A 21,627-nucleotide genomic window follows, 5' to 3' on the forward strand; every position below is an offset into this window, starting at 1 on the left:
TTTAACCGTCTGAGATTTCATATAAAAACTCTGTAAATTTTCCACTATGGTCTATTATTTCCTCTTTCAAAATACATACCGCAACACGTGGAGAAGAAAATATAATGTTATTAATGTAAAAACTTTTTGATGAATATCCAGCGGTGTGACTCAGGGTCATTCGTTTTCTTTTTTTATCTGATCCGATTAATTTTTTTTGTTTTGAAAATTCATGGTTCGTATTTATGAACTAGAAGGATCGATGGGGTATAGCAATCGATTTTTATTTATTTTTTTTAATTCAATTTTTGGATTCTACACATTCCCAACCCAATAAACTGTGAAATTATGACCATTCGAAATTTTGATTTCCTGTTGAATTCACAATTACGAATTCTATATACAGGGTGTTTCCTAAACATGCGGCAAAAATTCAGGGGGTTGTTCCTTGGACTATTTTAAGCATGTTTTGTCCTTGGATGATTTTTGAAAAACCTCTTTGTTTCGAAGATACAGGGCGAACAACATTTTTCATATTTTTAAAATTAATAATAGTTCAAATAAAAATGCGTACCGCACTGTGTTTACTAAGTAGGTACAATTTATTTTTAAATTTGTTTAACAACATTCCAATTACTAAAAACGGCCAGTTTTTTGACTAAAAATTGATAAGTGCAGATGGTAAAGGAATACAGATTAAACACGGTTTTCATTTGAATTCGTTTTGTGATGTATTAGCAATTAACAACAACAATTAAGGGTTCGGCAGTCAATGAGGAGAAGATTGGATGCTTGTATGCTGGCTAGAGGTGGTCATTTTCAACAGTTTTTGTAGGTTGAGTTGAATTTTCATGTAATTTTTCATAATAAAATGTTATTATCTGAAATTTTGTTTCCCCTATATCTTCGAAACAAATACGTTTTTCAAAAATCATCAAAGGACAAAATATTCTTAGAATAGTCCAAGGAACAACCCCCTGAATTTTTGCCGCATGTTTAGGAAACACCCTGTATATAATGAATCAAATTCATTAAGAAATATAATAATAAATGACTATCTATTCATGTTGATGGCGTTATCAGAACAACAGAAAATTAAAAAAAAATTATCAGTATTTCAGTAATAACAAATCAGATCGATGACATGTTAACCATAACAAATCAGACAGAATATCGAAGGAAAAAAAATTGATACAAAAATCTATGAAAATTCAAGCCGTATGAAAATCTAAATATTTCGAATAACAACAATATGCCAACCACTAGGCCAGTTAGGAGGGGTTTGCAGCACCCCACCCCTCCAAAAATACCAATAATTCAGACAAATTTTTTCAATCAGAAAGACAATTATGTCGCTAATGGATTCTCGTTTTATTATTTATAACCCACTTTCGGTTTTTTTTTTGGAAGGATTAAGTACTCTATATATTTTATCGAATGTGATTTAGAAAAGGGGACATAAAATTTGTTTTATTGTAAATCACTAAGGGTATTTGTAACCATTCTCAAAGTATTGAAGTGAAAAAATTGTAAATAGCTTAGGCACACCGTATAATCGATCAAATGTAACAACACCCAGGAACAATGCTTTCAATAATATCTCATATTAATGACTGCTCACATCTTGATTACTCAGAATAGTGATAATTACCCTGTATAACGTTTTGTATTGATTAACAATGAAGAACAAATAACAGTTTTCAAGGGCCTCTAGCATCAAAATAAGCCTATCGAAAAACTATTGCCTATTGACTTGAAGTATAATTACAGAGTTATAAACATAGGTAGAGGGAGCATGTCATTTTCAGTACGCAAATTTTGTCCCCAACATAAACTATCAAATTTGACATGAAGCGCGCGGAAATGAAAACATATCAGTGATAAAATATTCCACTCAATTCGCGAGTTTCTCCACAAAGAACGCACTTCTTATGTCTCATAGTGAATCAACGTTTTTTATTAACTAAAAATACATTCAGATGAATACTTAAATATATCAGAAATTCAGAAAATGAACTTCAAGCGCGCCAAAAGACGTGAAACAACCGATGACACTAGGAGAACAAAGGTTGCCAAACCTTGGATTTCAGCAGGTAGATACAGAAAATAATAAATATTTCGCTTATTATAAATTCGACAATTAGGGAGAATATCGTATTCCAAATAAGTATACAAATTTGCATATTTAATCGGGGATAAATATATTTCATTCAATGTAATGTACATTCATAATGACATGGGCGCCCGCAGGGGGGGGCCAGGGGGGGCCATGGCCCCCCCTGAGATTTTGAATGCCTCATTTTTCAGCACAACACCCTCAATATTACTTTCTCAATCCAAAGGGCAAGGAAAAAAGGAAAGTAATAGATTCACAACTATTTCCCGGTTTTCAATGGAATTACATACTATACATATAATCCATAATCGGCAGAGGTATTTTTTGAATTGAAAACTTTCTTAGGCGCGTTGAGCACTTCTTGGGTGGAGAAAATTCATGGAACCGAAAACACTCCATGCGTGTCAATTTGTTTATAAATTCATATTATACACTGCGTCCGTAACCGTTAAGTATGGAACAAAATTCATTTTTAGCTAAACAGACCATTTTAAGAAATAATCCTGAAACACGTCGATTTTTTATTTTAATTTACCGTATTTTAAAATAATAATCTAATATAAAGGGTGAATTACTTTCGAGTAATGACGTCAGCGTCATTTTTTTTTAAAGGAACACCCCAATTTGTCTCAATTTTCCGATTACTCTGGCTGAGCAGATTCCAAAAATGTATCACATATTGATTCCAATTGGTACAGGGTGGACAAAAATACAATAGTTTTGTGTGTGCTCATAAAGTGACGCGTAACATTCTTTATTTGTTAGATTATTATAACAATATTATCAAAAATACGGCAATTGGTTTGAATTTAACACCCTGTAGTTTGTTACATTTTTAGATTAATAAAAATGTATCATAAAAATAAGAAATAATTTCTTTCATATTCTGTCTGCTACACCACAAGTACCAAACATGTTTGGAAACAGCTCAGTTTTATTAGTCTAAAAAATTAACAAACTACAGGGTGTAACATTCAAACCAATTAGCGCTAGACAATAAGTATTGTTAATTTAACTAATAAAGAAAATTATGCGTTATTTTACGAAACTATTGTATTTTTGTCCACCCTGTACCAATTCTAGTGATCTTTTGAAATTCAGAGTAGACGCTGGTGATAAATATAAATACAGAAATAGAAAGAAACGGAATACTGATGTCGCCTACGGCAATCATGGACGCCTTATCGTTTTTCAATAATTTTCATTTTGCCCCCCCTGAGAAAAATTTCTGCGGGCGCCCATGCATAATGATATAGTAAAATTGTGGATTTGAAAATATATCACAATCCGACAACGTAATCTAACCATGTTGGGGCATGTAAAAATTGTGTATACTCCCTATATCTATGTTTATTTTATTAATTACTCTATGGAATGACTTGGACATATCAAAAATTCAGCATATTTGACAGAAGGCCACTTTCCCTAATAAAGTGTGTGGTATCCTTTCAAATATTTGAGTTTTTTTTCGAAAGCAACCTCGTTATCTTAGAAAATAGAGAGCTTTTATTGTGGTGTGTAATATTCGATTTTGAATACACGCAATTGTTTCTATCGTACAAAAACGATTCAGGATATCAGATAATAAAAACATGTAATGGGCCTTTTTCAAATATCGACCTGGATCAGAGTCACACTCAGACACGTAACCATTTGAAAATTCCACTGCAGTATGAACCACGAGAACATTCCTACTAAAAACCACATGACACGTAAAAATCACATGCAATTCAGAAATCTCAGGTGACATCAGTATGGAATTTCGACTGATATAGTCGAGATCCTGACGACGTCCGTCCCTTCGAGGTATCTAAACGCAATGCAAAACGCAAAGGTACCTACTTCGATAGAACCAACCTTCAGATCAACCTACCATATAACATTTATATGCATCATATAAATAACGCTTGGAAAATAGGAAGTTTCCTGGATCCGAGCCAAAAACTGAGACATTGTCCTGATGCATGCTATCACAATTGTCTTGATATTGTCGCAGAGCCAGGTTCCAGATATGTATAAGCAACCAGATAGTGGATACCTAATATTATTCCCAGACCTTAAATAATTGAGTTTATCTATACTTATAGGTTTACACAGATAATACTTTAAATCGCATTGTTTCATTCATGAGTCCATACTTCATTTCAAAATAGGAATCCTATAATTCAGCGTCTTAAAAATAAATATATAACAAAACTGGTTGCCGTATTTATTGTACTAAAAAAACGGTATTGAATGTGTTTGGTACGCTTTCATAAAGTTTTGGCAAGAATTATGAAAAAAATTAGAGAAAGAAGATGAATTGTGAATCAATGAGGAAAATAATCATCAATTCGTCAGAATAAATTAACAAAATAGTAATTTTTTATTATATTCAATCATTTGGAAAATATCAATATGGTAAATTGAATTACATACATTCAATTCAGGACAGCGACAAGCGAATATTAAATGATTTCAAGTAAATGCAGTTATTGATGAAAGTAATAAAAAATATGAAGGAACAAGTGAGAAGAAAAGAAAGCGAGAAATACTGAGGATATAATATATGTTCAAGAAATAATGTACATCCCTAAATTAGGAATCAGAGAGTCGGGTTCTCTCTGGGTTTGACCAATAACATACAATCAGCGGATCTTCCCAGTGATGAGATGATAAAGATAACTAGCATCTAGAAAACTGATGGAATACTTCAAGAAATGGAAATTCAAAGTGAACACATCGAAAACAGATGCAATCTACTTCGGAGGAATAACAGTAAAGAAAGAGAGAGCAGGAAACGTCAAAATTGAAAACCAGACGATAGAATGGAAAAAGGAAGCAAAATATCTGGGAGTAATACTGGATGAAAGAATGAATTTTAACAAACAGATAGAAGAAAACAGAAAAAAGACAAGGCAATTGCACGGCAGATTGTACCCATTGCTCAACCCTAGAAGTAAACTTTCTTTAGAAAACAAGCTGAAGATGATAAAAATAGTGCTGATACCAAGCATTACGTATGCAGGAGTTACCTGGTACAATACGAAGGACAACAATAATGACCAGTTGCAAAGTACACTAAATTCAGTAATAAGAACAGTGGTTGGCGCCCCATGGTATATAACCAATCAACAAATCAGAGAAGAACTGAAAATTGAGACTATTGAAGAAATAGTCAATAAGCATAGAAAGAAGAAATAGAGACGCTGAAAGAGCACGAGAATAAGGAATTAAGAAAGATAATACGGATTAAAGTAAGAAACACCGATAAGAGGAAATACCTCTTTCAAAGAACTAGATAGAAGAAAAAAGTGACATGAAGTAGGGAGGAAAGCCTCCCGATCAGACAACAGCAGAAAATAGGAGAAATGAAATTAGGGGCGAAGGGAATGTAAATTCCGGACCTTAAACAAAAAGAAGATCTGAGAGCATCGAGAAAACATTGACTACGATGCTAACTAGAAAAGAATATTGGCAAAAGGAGTTCACAATACCATCAAATGGTATACACCGATGTTCTCTAAAACCATGACAGGAACTGGTACCAAACACTCACTATCGTTAGGCCGTTGTCCAAGTGTCTTTCAGGCAGATATATTGGCAATCGAAAGATGTGTTGAATGAACCTAGTAAGAAACTATTAGATGTGTGATATATTAGTCAGCATTAGTCAGGATGTAATCCAAACATTTAGCTCATATATTCATTCTAAGATGACGTTGGATTGCCGAAGAAAACTCAACCAAATATATAGGCAAGAATAACAAAGTCTGTTCAGTTTGGGTTCCTGGTCACTCGGGAATTGAAAAGAATCCAACACATTTGCCAGAAAAGAAACAAAAACTTCTTTCATCAGCTCAGAACCTATCAGTGGTATAAATAAATGCACCTACAAGTGTTTCAGAAAAAAGAAAAAAGCGAAAGAGAAACACTCTGGCGGAATCTTTCTGGGTTGGAACATTCCAAAAAGTATCGTCAAAACTTTGATACTGAGATCTAAGAAGTATCTGGATCTCAGCAAGAATATCTCCTCACTGGATTCTTTATAGGACATCAATTCATCAGAAAGAATCTAGCAGAAAACAACGAGTAAAGATTCTGCGGGGAGGAGGAAAAAATTCTGAATCACCTGGTGTCAGTATGTCTCACCAACGCTAACAAACGTGAAAAAAATGCTTTTGACAAGATATTTATAGAAGGTGGAAGTAACCTCCTTGAAGCCATCCCAGTTCATTATTAGAATTCTGGAACTGGAAGGCGAGCTGTAGACTACGACAACTATAATGACGCGAAAGACTCTGATGGGGGGCACAATAGACCATAATGTCGTGTTGCAATGATAAATCAAAAATATACCTCTCTGATGAAATATTTTTGTTTTCCCCATTTTTTAGGAAATAATTTCAATACCAATAAATTTTTGAATGACTTATTGATGTTAAAATTCAGGAAATAAAATAATTCGCAACTGCTTTGTAGTGTATCCTTTTCAATCCAATTTATTTCCTTCATTTTAAAGTACAAATCAAAATATTAACAGTATTCAATAAGTAATTTAGCAAATTGAACATAATTAATGAATTTTAAGAATAAAACTATTTCGAATTCACGTTCTGGTTTAAGTTTGTGATTCGCGTTATTTTTCTCATACTGTTTATTGCATATCTACAATCTACTTATACGGTAGTTAGTAAATGTTATGAAATATAGGTGACTTTAAATATGCTAAAATGAAAATTAAGAAGATACCTGAGTGAAATTTGAAAAAAAGCTTGAAGTGATAATATGGTAAATATGGCAAAATTATCAGTTTGACTGATGACGATACGTAGATATCGTCAAAATAAATTACCATGCAAAATATATGTATCAATAAAAAGTTAAATTATCCACGATAAATAAATAATGAAGCTATTAGATATGCAAAAAATAATGAAATGAAATATCAATTCACATAATATTTCAATAATAAGTTATTGCATTATTGGAAAAATTGAATCAAACCAAAGAAAGAGTGTCGACCAGAATTTTTCTCCTTGACACTCCTTTATGGCATGTTAATATGTAGATTATTCAAGTCCATATATAGATAGGCAGCGCCGGTGCGAGTAAGTTTGGCGCCTGAAGCAAATAATTTTTCGGCGCCCCTGCTGAAAAAGCATCAATAACAACATGACCTCTAAACTTAACCCCTTCCAAAAAAAAAAGATCACCTGATCCTATTATTGTTTTTCACCTTTGTGAAATACATAATGATAATTATTCCTCTTTCAAAGAGGGTAATAGTGGATTCTGTTTATATAAGTTAGGCTACTATGTGTTATTATTTATTATTATACATACATGCTGCTTAGTAAACGCGGTTTGGAGATTTTTATTGCAGAGAAACGCAGCGGAGCGAAACAACCTAATATTGTTTTTGAGAATCATGGATGAAATATGAAAGGGCGGCCAGCAAACTGAGCCGAATTGCCGCCCCTCAAACAGAAGCGCCTGAAACGGTCGCTTCACTGATTCAACCCTAAAACCGGCCCTGTAGATAGGTATAGACGATCCACACCTGAATATATGCGGCGGCGTCTAATGAACTCCGTTTCCCATTAATTAACGAACATATTCACAGTCTTCTGATAAGATCCTCGTTTCCAAACTGTCCGTTATCAATTATCAACAGTATACAATCGCGCAAATTAGGTACCACGCCGGTATTTCGTTACCATAAATACGAATTTTTGCGACCTTCCGCCATGGCTAATTCATAGGTTGTTACCGGTTATTGTTTTCATCACTGTCGGTAACCTAATAACGAAAATTCACCACATCATCCTGGTATTAGCCAATTTACTGAACGCGATCGGCTGTTTTTGATAGTCGCAACGGGAGTTGGCTGATGTTTCATCAGATTGTGTAACTCTCGAAATACGTTTTGTATTCGGTGTTCCTCGGTGATGGAATTTTCCATCTGTTAGAATGTAACAGGCCAATTGAAAAGTTCCCGGTCTACCATATTAAAACACTTTTTTTTTGGCCGAATTCAATTTTATTATTGCCTTCGAGGGCGATTATAGCGATCTTTCAACTTTACGATATCATTTTTGATTTGTCTTCCGCTTCAAAAATAGGCCTCAGTTTCGGCGATTACTTCTTCATTGGTGCCAAATTTCTTTGCAGCGAGCGTTCTTTTGAGGTCTGAGAACAAGAAAAAGTCGCTGCGGACTAGATCTGGCGAATACGGTGGATGCAGAAGCAATTCGAATCCCAATTCATGGAATTTTGCCATTGTTTTCATTGATTTGTGACAGCACCTACTTTTTCTCCAAATGGGACCTTTTTTAAGGATTTCATCCTTTAAACGATCTAATAACGCTATGTAATAATCGCTATTGATGGTTTCGCCCTTTTGGAGGTAATGAATATTATACCTTGCGCATCCCAGAATACTGATGCCATAACCTTGCCAGCTGACTGTTGTGTTTTTCCTCGTTTCGGATTCGGTTCATCGTGTGTAGTCCACTCAGTTGACTGTCGATTGAACTCCGGAGTGAAATTATTGAGCCATGTTTCATCCATTTTCACATTTCGACGCAAAAATTCAGGTTTATTGCACTTCAACAGCTTCAAACACTGCTCAGAATCATTAACACATTGTTGCTTTTGATCGATTGTTAGCTCGCGTGGCAGCCATTTTGCACATAGCTTTCTCATGTACAAATATTCGTGAATGATATGATGTACATGTTCAGATGATATCTTCGCAATGTTTGCTATCTCCGTCACCTATCCAATTCACTTTACGGTAATTCAAAATTATTTCAGATATTTTCATCGGTGACAGCCTATTTTGGGCGTCTACTGTGTTCGCCGTCTTCGGTGTTCATTCCACCACGTTTGAACTTAGCATACCAATCAATGATGGTTGATTTTCCTGGTGCAGACCCCGGAAACTCTATATCAAGATTTTACTTCAACTGCACTTTTTTCCGTGAAAAAGCAATATATTATCAGCACACGAAATTGTTTTTTTTTTCATCTTGTTTAAAAAAAAAAAAGGAGCTACACTCAGAACGCTATATCTCACAAACTAATGGTCGGACTGCTGTCAAATTTTGACACGTATCATTTGAAGGTTGGTACTAACTAAAAATCATATGGATTTAATACTAGCACCGCCATATGTGCATCAAAACGGGCACTTTTCAATTGGCCTAATACGAGTTCAAATAAATTGTAAGAGATTTGGACTAATCGAAAAAATATTCCCACAATTTCTCTGAACGGAGGTTCATTCAGAACACCGAAAACAAAAATGTATATCGAGAGTAACAAAATCTGATAATTCTTGTTGCGAATATCAAAAACAGACAATCGCGTTCAGCAATATTGTACCAACCAGAAAGAGAGACTAGACAGAGTGAAATCCATTTTTAGGGGGGAAATCGGAAAACAAACATTTTTTTGTCAAAAGTGATTTGCAAAGCATCGGGAGTCTCAAAAGCAAAAATGATCGATTTAATCATATCATAGAGACATTTTTATTGCCAATAACATTCGTCCAAAAAATTTACCCATACCAAAATGGTTACTAAAATTTGTATATACATATTATACCTACTGGGTGATCCAGATTTTAGTTCCATAAATTTGGCGTCGCATAGAACAACTCTATTCATTAAAAAAAGTTCATATAAACATATATCCTAACAACCTTCATTTTCGATATACAGGATGTTAAAATCAGTTTTTCATTTATAACTATAGTATTATTACATTTAATGTTTCAATATTTGGTATTGAAATCTACATAATGTAATGTTTACAATGTAAGTGACTGCTGCCAAAATTCTCCAGTGGCGTAGATAAAGGGTTGATCCTTTTTCTAATGAAAATCTACACCACTGTCTTCTTTTTCGAGAAAATTATTTCCTTTATGAAATCAACTTGTTTTCATTAAAAAATAGGGACCCTTGAATTTTTTCATAAACTATACCATTTTCGCGATAATCGAGTACAAAGCAAACACTATCCACGAAAATCTACAAAATTTTAATTTTTCAAATTTTCTCGTTTGTGATAAATAACAGTACAAAAATTGCGTTGTTGAAGCGTGTATCATTATGAGTAATGACGTAGTTTTTACTTGTCAAATGTCAAACGATAACAGCTGCCCAGATAGCAGGCTACTCACAATGAAACCTCTCATTGGAAAACTATGTACTTTTTTAAAGAATAACTCCAATGTTAGATTTGAAGTGTAAATGAACAAGAACATCATTCAACATCAAAAAATTTAAAAATCATTATCTTTAGTACAGATGAAATTTCATTAGGTGCCTGATTTGTTAGTTTTCTCTCTAATTATTAGTATCAAACATTTTGAATTGATAGAGTACACTGACATTTGTGTACAACTATCTCATTTGTATTGAAAACATACTGAAACATAAATTGTTCTGTAATACTAAAATCCATTTACCATTAATGGAACACAATCAATTCCATCATTATAATAATAGAAACATGAAGGTTGCGGCGAAATTATAGTGATAGTCCAGAGATTATCCAATAAAAAATTATGTATACCTATGTCAGGCCCGGTCTGGCCAGGTCGGCAGGTCGGCGATTGCCGAGGGCCCCCGGCCAAGGGGGCCCCCAGCTGAATAAAACTAAACTAAAAAAAATTTTGGAAAAGATGTTTTTTGGCAAGTTTATTTCATTTAAACGTTAAGGTAGACTTTACCAAAGATATAGGAAGCAGTTATGGACCAACTGGCTATTTTTGTACGGTATATCATTCGATAAAAAGTGTATGAAAGGCTTCTAGAAAATACTGTAGTTGAAGACTCGAGTGGACTTGCATTGTAAAGGGTGTTTTTTTTTTGAGATATATAACTAAGTTGGCATTACTGTTCAAGATGGCGACCGATTTAACAGCTGTCAAGTGATTTATTCTCAGTTTGGTTTGGCAATTCATCAAATTCAGCCAAACGATCATCAAGTAAGGCGTAGATTCGTCGAATAGGCCCAAGAGGAGATTGCCGTTGTTCCCGATTTTCATAAGCGAATTTTGTTTAGCGATGAAGCGCACTTCTGGTTGAATGGCTACGTCAACAAACAAAACTGCCGCATTTGGAGTGAAGCTAATCCTCAAGTGTATGTCGAAACACCATTATATCCAGAAAAACTGACTGTTTGGTGCGCTTTATGGGCTGGTGGAATCATTGGTCCGTACTTCTTCAAAAACGATACGTTACTGTCAATGGTGATCGGTATAGAGCCATGATTACTAACTTCTTCATTCCTGAATTGAACAACCATGATGTCCAGGATCTGTGGTTCCAACAAGACGGCGCAACATGTCACACAGCTCGTGCCACAATCGATTTATTGAAAGACACGTTTGGTGACCGCCTAATTTCACGTTTTGGACCTGTGAATTGGCCTCCAAGATCTTGTGATTTAACACCGCTAGACTACTTTCTGTGGGGCTATGAAAAGAAATTGGTCTATGCGGATAAGCCACAAACCCTTGACCATTTGGAAGACAACATTCGCCGTGTTATTGCCGATATACGGCCACAAATGTTGGAAAAAGTAATCGAAAATTGGACGTCCAGATTGGACTAAATCCGAGCCAGCCGTGGCGGTCATATGCCAGAAACAGTGCCCTATTACCGCCTAGGCCAACATAGGCCATGGCCTAGGGGCGGCACAATTTTAGGGGCGGCAAATTTTTCGGTGAATAAAAAAAAATTCTTTAACTCCTCTACGAAAATGTAGAAATAGCCATCTTCGAAAATTTCGCACATTTTTTCATTACCGATGTATAATTCTTTTGAATGGAAGATAGAAATATTGTTGCATTTTTCACACCCCTCGGTAATCTGAAAATCAAAGGAGCCGCCCTAAAACCGAACAGCAGTCGGCACTGTCGGCGGTTAAGCGCATCAAAGAGAACGTGGAAAACCTATCCTATCGTAAATTGTAATTGCTACTAATAAAACACGGATTACTGTCAGGGAAATCAGAGGACTGGCATAATATTTAAAATATGAATGCGGCCCGTTTGATGAGTTGCCCTAGTAGGTATTGTTTTCAATGGATGCAAGTAACTAGTTAAATTTTTTGCGTGAATTTCGGATCGGCACTGGCAGCTCGTCAGTCCTATTTTTCCGACCATGCAATACACTCAGAATCGAGAACTAACCACTATAGAGTTGTCGCCAGTCATTTTTAAACATTGCTAGTGCAATTTTTAGTATAAATAAATTTTGTGGGAACTTATCTTCAGATCTACTTGTTCATTCTTTTTTTCGCAATGTCAAGAAAACGTGAAAGTGGTTGTGAATATAGAAAACGAGCAAAGGAAAGATCAGAAAAAAATGAGGAACTGGTGAAGAAGATTCCCAAGATTGACACCTTTTTACAAAAAGGTGATAAAAAACAAAAAGTGGACTCGACAAAGCTGAGTGAAATTCAACAAGAATTCGATCAACCTTCAACAAGTGGTAACAACACATCAAACAAAGCTGAAAGCATTATGGAGATTCCGGAACAAGTGGAATCTTGTGAAAATCCGAAAAAAGCTTTTCCAGAAATTAGCGGCAGTTCAGATAACTTCAGTGATGATCCAGCTCTGTGGGATGAAATAACAGAGGAGTTGAGGCAGAATTTTATCAATCGTGGAATTAAACAAAATATTGATTTATTAGATTTTGAAGCTTCAAGAAGGAATTACACTGATCGCGTTCGATATTGTTCGAAAGGATTGTTTAAAACCCGATTGAAAAATGCCGAGACTCACACTCGCGATTTCTTGATTTACTCTGCCAGCACAGGACGTCTCTACTGTCTGCCATGCCGTTTATTCAATGGAAAAGGTCCATTTGAATCTACCGGATTTAATGATTGGAAAAATCCTATTACTATTGAACAGCACGAGAATTCACAGAATCACAAAAATTGTGTCCTAATTTTACTCCAAAGGCAAAAAGCAGCTGGCCAGGTAGATGCACTTCATGTTAAAGAATACAAGCGGGAAGTACAGTACTGGAGAGAAGTTTTAAAGAGAGTTGTTGCAGCGATCAAGGCATTGGCATCAAGAGGACTTTCATTCAGGGGTTCGACGGAAGTATTTGGTAGTCTACATAATGGCAATTATATGATGCTATTAGAATTTCTAGCTGAATTTGACCCTTTTCTTGCTGATCACATTGAAAAGCACGGAAATCAAGGCAGAGGGAACGTCTCTTACTTGTCATCATCGATTTGTGAAGAAATTATCCAAATTATGGCTACAGAAGTTCTAAAATCAATTGATCGGGAAGTTACAGAAGCCAAATACTATTCAATAAGCGTAGACTCCACACCAGATATAACGCATACCGATCAACTGGCTTTTATTACTCGCTATAATAAAGAAGACGGAAAACCAGTGGAAAGATTTTTAGGTAAGATTGAGAAAAGTTGTATTTTTTTCTTAATGTTTTCTCATTTACCAATACTGAAATGATGTTACTTTCAAAAAATGTTTTTAAGTGTAGCTATTTTATCAATTCCAGTTTATTAGTAAGAGCGATTAATGATCGAAACGTTTGAAATAACAAATTCATTACATATTATAATAATTTTGACATAAAAATGAAAATTTGAATTGATTTATGCAATGTAATTGTTCTTGTCCACGACTATTCTATAATATGCACATATGAATTATAGCAGTGAATAACTTATCAGCATCGTGATAGACCGACTGACAGTAAGATCAACCACCAAGCTATCAGCGCGGTAAAAAAAAGGCTACTGATGGAATCGATGTCACGTGAAAATTTTGAACTTCATTTTGAGCTTGCAATTTTCAGTGCGAACGCAGAAAATGTTGTCATCGCTTTGGAAACTACTCTAATTTTTGAAAATGCAGATTAATTCGAATTTTACCCAGGAAGTCGTGGATAAAATATAGTATTCTACTCACACATAATTACTGATATTTACTAGGGTGAATAATAGTTATCTTTATGAGCTCATTGGATAATTTGGTACTAACTTAGGTAATTTTACTCACAGGATTTATACCAAATCCGGGACACTAGGCTGAAGACCTTTATAACGCTGTTATTAAGATGATGGAGGAGCATAATTTCAATTTTGCGAATTGTAGAGGTCAATCCTATGACAATGCGGCAAATATGTCAGGAATATATAATGGACTGCAAGCAAAAATAAAAGAAATCTCTCCTTTGGCGTATTGGATCCCATGCGCGGCTCATTCGCTGAACCTCGTCGGAGAACACGCTGCTGGATCGTGTAAGGCATCTCGGGATTTTTTCTCACTTCTTCAGGATATTTACGTTTTCTTCTCAATCTCGACTGCTCGCTGGGGGATAATAATGAAACATCTGACTGGCCCTTCAGTGAAACGATTATCTACAACTCGCTGGTCGGCGAGATATGAAGCTTGCAACAGCATGAACCAAAATTGGAAAGAAGTTGTCGCAGCTTTGAGTGAAATTGATGAGCGGGACAGGTCTAAGACTGGGAGTGAAGCAAAAGGATTGAAAATCAAGCTAACATCTCTGGAAACCGCAATAATGTTCGCTGTATAGAGTCCAATTTTGGAAAGATTTGATAAAGTGAGCGAAGCAATACAGAAAGTTGGCATTGGTATAGATGAAGTAGTTTTGTATTATGAGTCATTGGTTGATTATATCTTAGGATTAAGAGATCAATTTGATCGATTTGAGGAGAGAGCGAAGATCAATTCTGGATTTGAGAAATATCGAAGTGAAGAAAGAAGAGCCACAACAAGAACTGTTCCTGCTGATGAAACTCGAGTGGGACATACTGCTTTGAGTGGGAGGGAAAACTTCAGAGTAGGGGTTTATCTTGTTATAATTGACTATCTAACAAGAGAATTGAATCAACGTAAAAATTGCTACAAGGGTTTTGCTGCGAAATTCTCCTTTTTATTAAAACTGCAATCGATTAGTTCTGAAGAATTAGGAGTAGCGGTTACTAATCTCATCTCTAGTTTTCCTCAGGATTTAGATGAAAAACTCCACGATGAATGTTTGCACTTCAAATCCTACTTAGCACAGTTAGAACAACCTCCAAAAACTCTACACGAGATGAGTACCTTCATTAGAAGTGATAAAAGCTTAGTGCAAGTGTTTCCCTACATCGATATTACAATTAGAATGTTTTTATGCACTTTTGCAACGAACTGTTCAGCAGAGAGGTCGTTTTCAGCATTGAAGCGAATTTTATCCTATTTGCGATCTAGCATGTCTCAAGAGCGTTTGAATTCTCTGGCCGTTTTGTGCATTGAAGCTGAATTGTTGAAAAAATTAGACTTCGAAGCTGTGTTGCAACAGTTTGCGGAAAAGAAGGCAAGAAGAAAACCATTATTAGTTTGATTATGAAAGCTGTAATTTTTTACTATGAAATATAACTCTGAAACATTGGATTGTTTTATTTCCAGATAGAAAATTGTCTTTATCAACTTCTGCGAAAATCACGTATTTAAAAAATTTGAATTTTTAAAATTCTCTTTACTCATAGGGGCAGCAAATTGTTTTTGGCCTAGGGGCGGAAAAGAGTTTAATCCGGCCCTGGCCAGAAATCATATTTAAAATGTAATGCCACAAGATTATCTTGCGGATAAATAAAATTCATGTCAATCGAATAATCCATCGTTGTTTTATTGCAATTTAAAGTTCTATAGCTCTAAAAAAACACCCTTTACAAGCGGGTAACTTCAGAATTAAAAATTATTCAAGAGCACGTTTTCGCTGCCGGGGGAGGTTCTCGTCTTATTTCCTGAAGGGGGGCCTCAAATCAGCATCTAGCCGAGGGCCTCCAATGGAGCCAGACCGGGCCTGACCTATGTATAGATATAATGAAGCAGTAGTAATAGATTTGCCTGTAAATTTGATGAATTCAAGAAAAAAATAGGCATAGGCGATAAGAAGAGATTAACAGAAGACAAATATATTCTGTCCATCTGTATACGCTAATCTTCTAAACTATTGCACAAATTCTATTCTTTTTCAAAGTTGGATATAAAGCTTAAATTGGAGCATCATTTGGGCATATTTACATTTAAATGTAAAAAAAATTATCGTTTTTTCAAGATCATGGTTCACATGGGAGAGCCTAAAAATATAATTATAAAATAATTAATTTTAAGCATCACAGTGAATCTTGGTAATCGTCTATCATTGCAGATCAGTAGGTTCGCTTGGAATTTTGTAGATACAACCTAATTTCCCGAGTGGGGGGGCTCGTATTTTTATCAGAAGTGTACATACAAAACCATAGTCATCGTTGTGAAATTATTTCCTTTGCACGTTGAGAGAAAACAATGTTCTCATGACCAGGTTAAATTCGAATATCATTCTTACCGTCACGCTAACCTAATTAGCTTTTTGTCATTCATTTTTTTTTCTCACCAAAAACAGGTTCCTTTGAGCAGGGATAAGCATACCTGCACTCCGTATTTTTCATATAAACAGATAATTGAGGTATAATATTATTAATTCATTAATAAGTACCTATAAATAATTTTCCAATAAGAGGTTTCATTTTGAATAGCCCGATATCTGGGCATCTGTTACTTTCAAAGCTGTCTTGTTTTGACATTTGACAAGTAAAAACTACGCCAATACTAAAAATGGAACGACACACGCTTCAGCAACCTATTGAAATTATTAAAATTCACTACAAAAATAGTGAAAATGTTGGAGTTATAGTTCCCAAAAGAACTTTTGGGTAGGTCCGAACAGGACCGCCTACAGGACCGGCATACCGGACATTTTGCCGGGGCGCCAAATTTTAGGGGCGCAAAGCCACTCAATAAAACAAGATTTACTTTCCGAAACGAAAATGTTTTCTTAGACAAAATACTTTTCTGTAGTAAAATATAAAAAATTGCCAAACGTCAATTTTATTGCAAACAAAAAGAGCTAACAAGTTTAAGAACTACGTCATCTTTTTACTATAGATAAAACGTCGTACTTTCAAACGATGTAGGAAGTTTTTTGATAAAATAGACAAAACGTTTTTTGGTAAATTCAACAAGGCGATTTTAAGTGGAAAAATAGTTTTTTATTTTACTAGGCAGCAAACAAAACAGCAAAGTAGTAGACTGACTGTCTCGGCTGATAGTTCAGATGAGGCTGTCAATCAAGCCGAGTTGAACATATAATTTTTTCTCTTATTGTTCATAATGGTTTATGTAGGATATTATATTTGCAAATTATTACAATTCTCACAATATTTTTATTTTTCCTGTAGTGGTAAATTGTGACACTGGTGGGAGAATTTGAGCTGTTGTTACAAATTAGTGATATGAAGAATCGAAACCGTGTGCGTCCTGCAAGAGCAACTTAGAATATTGTTGCTGTAGCCCGCAGTGTTGAGGAAAACCTAGGTTTGTCGATTCCTCGACAATTTCTTACGGCCGTAATAAGAAGATATTAATTATTATCTGAAAGATATATCTTTCACGTTGGCCGACAGCAAAATCCTTCTATCGGAGAACCCTCGAAATTCTAACCGTTACATCAAAATTTTTTGAAAAAAATATTCGTTGCGAGTATAACACCGATTATAAAAATAAATTATTGTGTCGCAAACACCCTATATTGTAGTCATCTGTTCGATGCCCCCGTCTGTCCCATCTGTCGAAAATAGCGAAAGAAACCATCTACCCAGCGGCCGTGAAAAGATGAAACGTCCGAGGAATCTCCCCCAATCCACGCGATCTATACAGTATCGCATTTAGCCTACATAACGGCGAAACCGTTCTCGCTTTTGAGTCTTTCAGGCGGGGCTTGCGTTGAAAGCTTGCCAAAACTCGAGCGTAGATTTAGGGGCATTTTATTGATCATCGCCATAATGCGTTACCTTTTGTATACGCTCTTGGGGATATGAAAATGATGCGATTAGTGTCGAAGAGTTCCGTGCTCTAAAATCGAGGAAAAACTTAGGTAAACATCGCCTTATATGTTTGACATTACAATTTCAGGTTAAGAAACATTGATATGAAAAGTTTTTTTTTAATTCGGCAGAGTTTATAGCTTCCACTTTATGTAGTAGTTCATGGTGGCCAATTTTCAATGTTTTGCAATTAATTTTAGGCTGAACTCTTGATTTTTTTCAAAACGTAAATCTACAAAATCAAAAGTGGGTTCAAACGTGAACCTAAATGAGCCAAAAATGAGTTGCAATCAAATATTTCATCTATTTCGAATTGTATTTGGTACTGATAGTTTAGGATAAACATAGAAGAACCCATGATATCTCGTAAAACTGAAGAGCTAAAATTTATTAACAAGGTAATAAATTAGCCTGAACAGAGCCTACAAAAACCATGTAAGTGCATTTATTCTGAAAAGTTTATTCACGGTTCGGTTCTGCTAACTTAACGGTAAAGCTAGCAGAAACCAAGAAATTTGGCAGTGGGTTCAGACTACCCAGACCGAGGAGTAAGCAGATTGTCTACAAAAAAATCGATTAACTTAACTAGCTCAACGTTCAGCTAACAGAACCCGCGATTTCTCCTACAATCAAAGAAAAACATTTTTCAATAGGGTAATAAATTAGCCCAAAATTATGAAAATCAAAAAAAAAATCGGAAATTCCAAAAAGATTCTACTAGCTTTACTGAGGTGGGAAGGCACTATATTCCAAAGCCCTAGACCAAGAGCCTTAATAAAATACTTCATTTTTTGTTCAAATTTTGAATTTTGAAGTCTACATATGGTAAAACTGGCAATGTTTGTAGAAATTGTTCTACATAATTTAAAAAACTCAAGTGATGGTTTCACACAACAACTGTCAACAAAGTTATTTGACAATTCTGGCTCCAGCCTACTATATACACTCTACAGAAATATAAATATCGAGTCTAGTTACCCAAATTTGAACTACCTTTTTATTTTTTTGTTCAAGTGGTAGGCTGGACCAGAATTGACAAACTTTGTTGATAGTTGTTATGTGAAATCATCACTTGTTTTTTTTTTTTAAATTAGGTAGAACAATTTCTACAGACATTGCCAGCTGTGCGCTATGTAGAGTGTTGGTATCAGCATGATTATGTAATTAATAGGACGTTACTTATCAAACAGGATTTAAGTTTCTACAAAATTAAGTGATGGTTTCACATAACGTCTGAACGAAGTAAAACTTATTTTGGCACCAGCCTACTTCTTAAACAAAAAAATGAGAAGGAAGTTCAAATTTGCCTACCATGACTCGATATTTTTATAGAGTGTGTTTCTTTATCACCCCATAAAGAGAACCATGGCATCCATAAGAAAAAATTGACTACCGCGTCTCTGAAACAATGGAAAACAGAAAAAATCTGACGACACCATGAGAATCTCTATATTGGATTATGGCTATAAACCGAATTTCGTGAAGTTATCTCAAAAAAAAAAAGTTATACAGAAAAAAAATATTTGGATTTTGTTTTTTCGAGAACCATTGGAGATATGTTTAATCCGTTCACACCAATACACTCATCCCTAAATAAAACTTTTTTGTAATTTAAGCCATCCTGTATTTCTAACGGTTTTCGATATCCCTGTTGGGTCCCTCTAAATAGTTCTAACCCTGTATTCTAAGCACTAATCAGTAATCAATATTCGAGAACATTTCCTACAACTTCCGCAAGACTGAACTATTTTTATCAAGTTCCCAAATAGTACAAATAATAACCATCTACTTATGTTTCTGTTGAGGTTTTCAGTTGAACACTTGGTCAGCTAGAGCTCAAACGATAAGATGATTGATATATCGTATTTTTAGTACACTCGTTCAAATCAAAGCCAAGTCAGCTGTCCGTTATCTAATCTCACATATTATTAATAATATTCCTAAGGTAGACTGAGCGTCTGCGAATATTCCAGTGGATAGAAAACAATAAGAATTTTTTTTCTAAAAATATTTTATATGAGCGGTAGAATGTTGTAAGTTGAGAAAGAGTATATAAATAACACTTCATAAACTAATAAATAGAGACCTCTCATCGTTTTATGGTCCGTGAACAGAAACCCTGTGTTATTTTGACGTAGTATAACCGCAACACCCATAAAGATTAGGGTAGTACCATAAATCTACCTGCACGACTCAATTACGAAATGCCCCTTTGCTTCCCTGTGGCGCCGTCAATGTCTCGAATTGCATAATATGAAAAAGACGGGAACAATTCCCGACCTACACTGGAAAATCGATAAGAAAGCTGGTGCTGCCAACATCGCCAAGAAAATTTCACTAGAACATGATCGATTTTCAACTTTGGGGTCAGTTCGTTTCTATAACGAAAAATGTTACATAAATCGATAACGTGATATCTTGTCGACTTGAACGTACCTGAAGTTGAATGAAAATGTCGATTAAACTTATCGAGGAAATACTTCAGGTTAACCTCAAAATTCACATATACCGAATGAATTTGATACAATAAAAGGAAAGGTGCTATAATTTGAGTGAAACTGGCTTACCTTCATGTTATTCTCCACAAGGTAGTCGAAAGAACATAGTGTATAGACAAGGTATGCCCTAAAGAGCTCCCAATTTGTCTTACTCTTAAAAGCGGCTCTTGCATCTTGGAACGAAACATCTAGGGTATCGGAAAATTGTGCAGCTTGCACCTGGGTAGTGGCGGCTGTCGTATAACAGGTAGAGGTCGACTTCAAAACCAATTTGTTCACATCAATCTTACCGAATTTACCGCTTTTTAATGTACCGAACAAAAAACCATACTTTTTATTCGCACTAGTATTTACCACAGATCGCAATAAAGCCATTACACGTAAAATTGAGTTTTATCCGAGAGTTTTCGTGCACTAGAGAGAACTATAACGATGTATAGATGTTATGATGAGTCAACTGTGCAGCTACGATGGCCAAAATAGACTGATTTCACCTCTCTACACCTCCGGCTGGGCTAGTAATTTTCGTCTGCTTTGACTCGGAACACTGTCGACTGTCGGTCACAATTTTAGTTCCTAACTTCCCAACACATGGCACTACTGGCGGATTTGAACCAATAAGAGGCTAGCAGTACACTTCGTCTTGTCGAAATACGGAATTGTTCAACAATTTTCCACTTAAAATTACTAGTAACAACGTTTAACACATAATCTCAAAATTTTCTATTCACTATTTGACGTTTCTTTTCTTTTTCGCAATTGACGGAAAATAAGTATCACAGATTTATTGAACACAGATTGATATCACATAGAATACCTATTTTGAATACAAATTTCAATTTCCCATTTCGATGAAGTGTTCAGGCTTCCTCACGAATAAAAAATGATTAATTGTGGTTTTTGAATACAAAGTCTCATTCGAAGTGGTTTAACAAAGTTTAATGCACCTGTATGATAATTGAAACCAGAACATAGGCGTCGCGATCGTCAGGGTTGAAGGATGTAAAAAACAAATATCTATTTTTAATTTTAATCTTGTTTCATAAATAAATGTGAAGCCATTATAATAAAAGGTATTTTGCGAAATAATCAACATACAATTCAATAAATACAACA

General features: G+C 35.1%; 1 protein-coding gene across 1 annotated transcript in view; it reads right to left on the reverse strand.

The window, feature by feature from the left end:
- LOC123674579 (proline dehydrogenase 1, mitochondrial) overlaps positions 1-21,399 on the reverse strand; it is a 63,423-nt gene extending 42,024 nt beyond the window's left edge. The window contains exon 1 of the mRNA XM_045609496.1: positions 20,581-21,399. Coding sequence (XP_045465452.1) covers positions 20,581-20,886 — 306 coding nt within the window. The 5' untranslated portion in view covers positions 20,887-21,399. The remainder of the gene's footprint in view (positions 1-20,580) is intronic.
- Positions 21,400-21,627: the final 228 nt, after the last annotated feature.

This window comes from Harmonia axyridis, chromosome 3 (genome assembly GCF_914767665.1).
Source record: "Harmonia axyridis chromosome 3, icHarAxyr1.1, whole genome shotgun sequence".
Classification (NCBI taxonomy): Eukaryota; Metazoa; Arthropoda; class Insecta; order Coleoptera; family Coccinellidae; genus Harmonia; species Harmonia axyridis.